Here is an 803-nt window from a genome sequence, read left to right on the forward strand (position 1 = left end):
TAATGAAAGGCGCTGGCCCCTGGTCGCTGGCGCGGAAGAGTTTGGGGCGCTTCTTGCGCTGGTAATAATGCTCCTGAAGGAGCACTTCACATACAAGGGACCGGAGCTCAGCCAAATCCAAACTGTCTTTCTTGTCTTCTTCGCTTACTGATACCGAAGCGGGAAGTCCTGGCACAAAGACGGTCTTCGTGAAATGTTGGTACCAGCGGTCTGCATTTAAAGCCCAAGTCTGCGGGTAGACCACATACTTGAGGCGCTGCCGTTTCCCGTAGATCGCCAATTTCTCCTCGACACTAGGCGCGTTGTGAATACTTCGGTAGTACTCCTCCCGGCGCCGGAGTTTCGCTATTTTACTCTTGGCGGTAAGTGAAGCCACCACAGGCGGATACAGAGAAGCGGGAGAGGCGACAGCGTCCTCAGAAGGCGAAGCGGATGCCTCGCTGTGCATGAACTGCCCCAATCGAGCTCCAGGCAGGCACCGCCAACTTCTGAACACCGCCATCTTGCCGGCGAAAAACGGAAGTGGAAAAAATCCGCTTCCGCCACCGCCGAAAATTATGATTGGCCACTGGTACTCACGTGATTCACTTCTATCGGTGGCCCTCCGTAGGAGAATAGGACTCTGCGGCATTGTTGCTGCGCATGCGTGACATCACCTGACAGCCTCACATCCTCTTTGAATTGCAACGCGGGAGAGAACGAAAGAGGCTAGCGACAGACACTCTTATCTAAGGAAGCCAACGGGTTTACTTTTTAATTATTTTTATATTTTATGTCGCATCTTTCTTCGTAGAACTTCAGGG

The 803-nt window shown here is 52.6% G+C and overlaps 1 protein-coding gene across 1 annotated transcript in view; it reads right to left on the minus strand.

The window, feature by feature from the left end:
- The window catches only part of MRPS30 (mitochondrial ribosomal protein S30), an 8,777-nt gene extending 8,275 nt beyond the window's left edge, over positions 1-502 (minus strand). Inside the window, exon 1 of the mRNA XM_029284854.1 lies at positions 124-502. Coding sequence (XP_029140687.1) covers positions 124-502 — 379 coding nt within the window. The remainder of the gene's footprint in view (positions 1-123) is intronic.
- Positions 503-803: the final 301 nt, after the last annotated feature.

Source organism: Protobothrops mucrosquamatus, unplaced genomic scaffold (genome assembly GCF_001527695.2).
Source record: "Protobothrops mucrosquamatus isolate PMUCROS unplaced genomic scaffold, P.Mucros_1.0 scaffold1035, whole genome shotgun sequence".
Taxonomy (NCBI): domain Eukaryota; kingdom Metazoa; phylum Chordata; class Lepidosauria; order Squamata; family Viperidae; genus Protobothrops; species Protobothrops mucrosquamatus.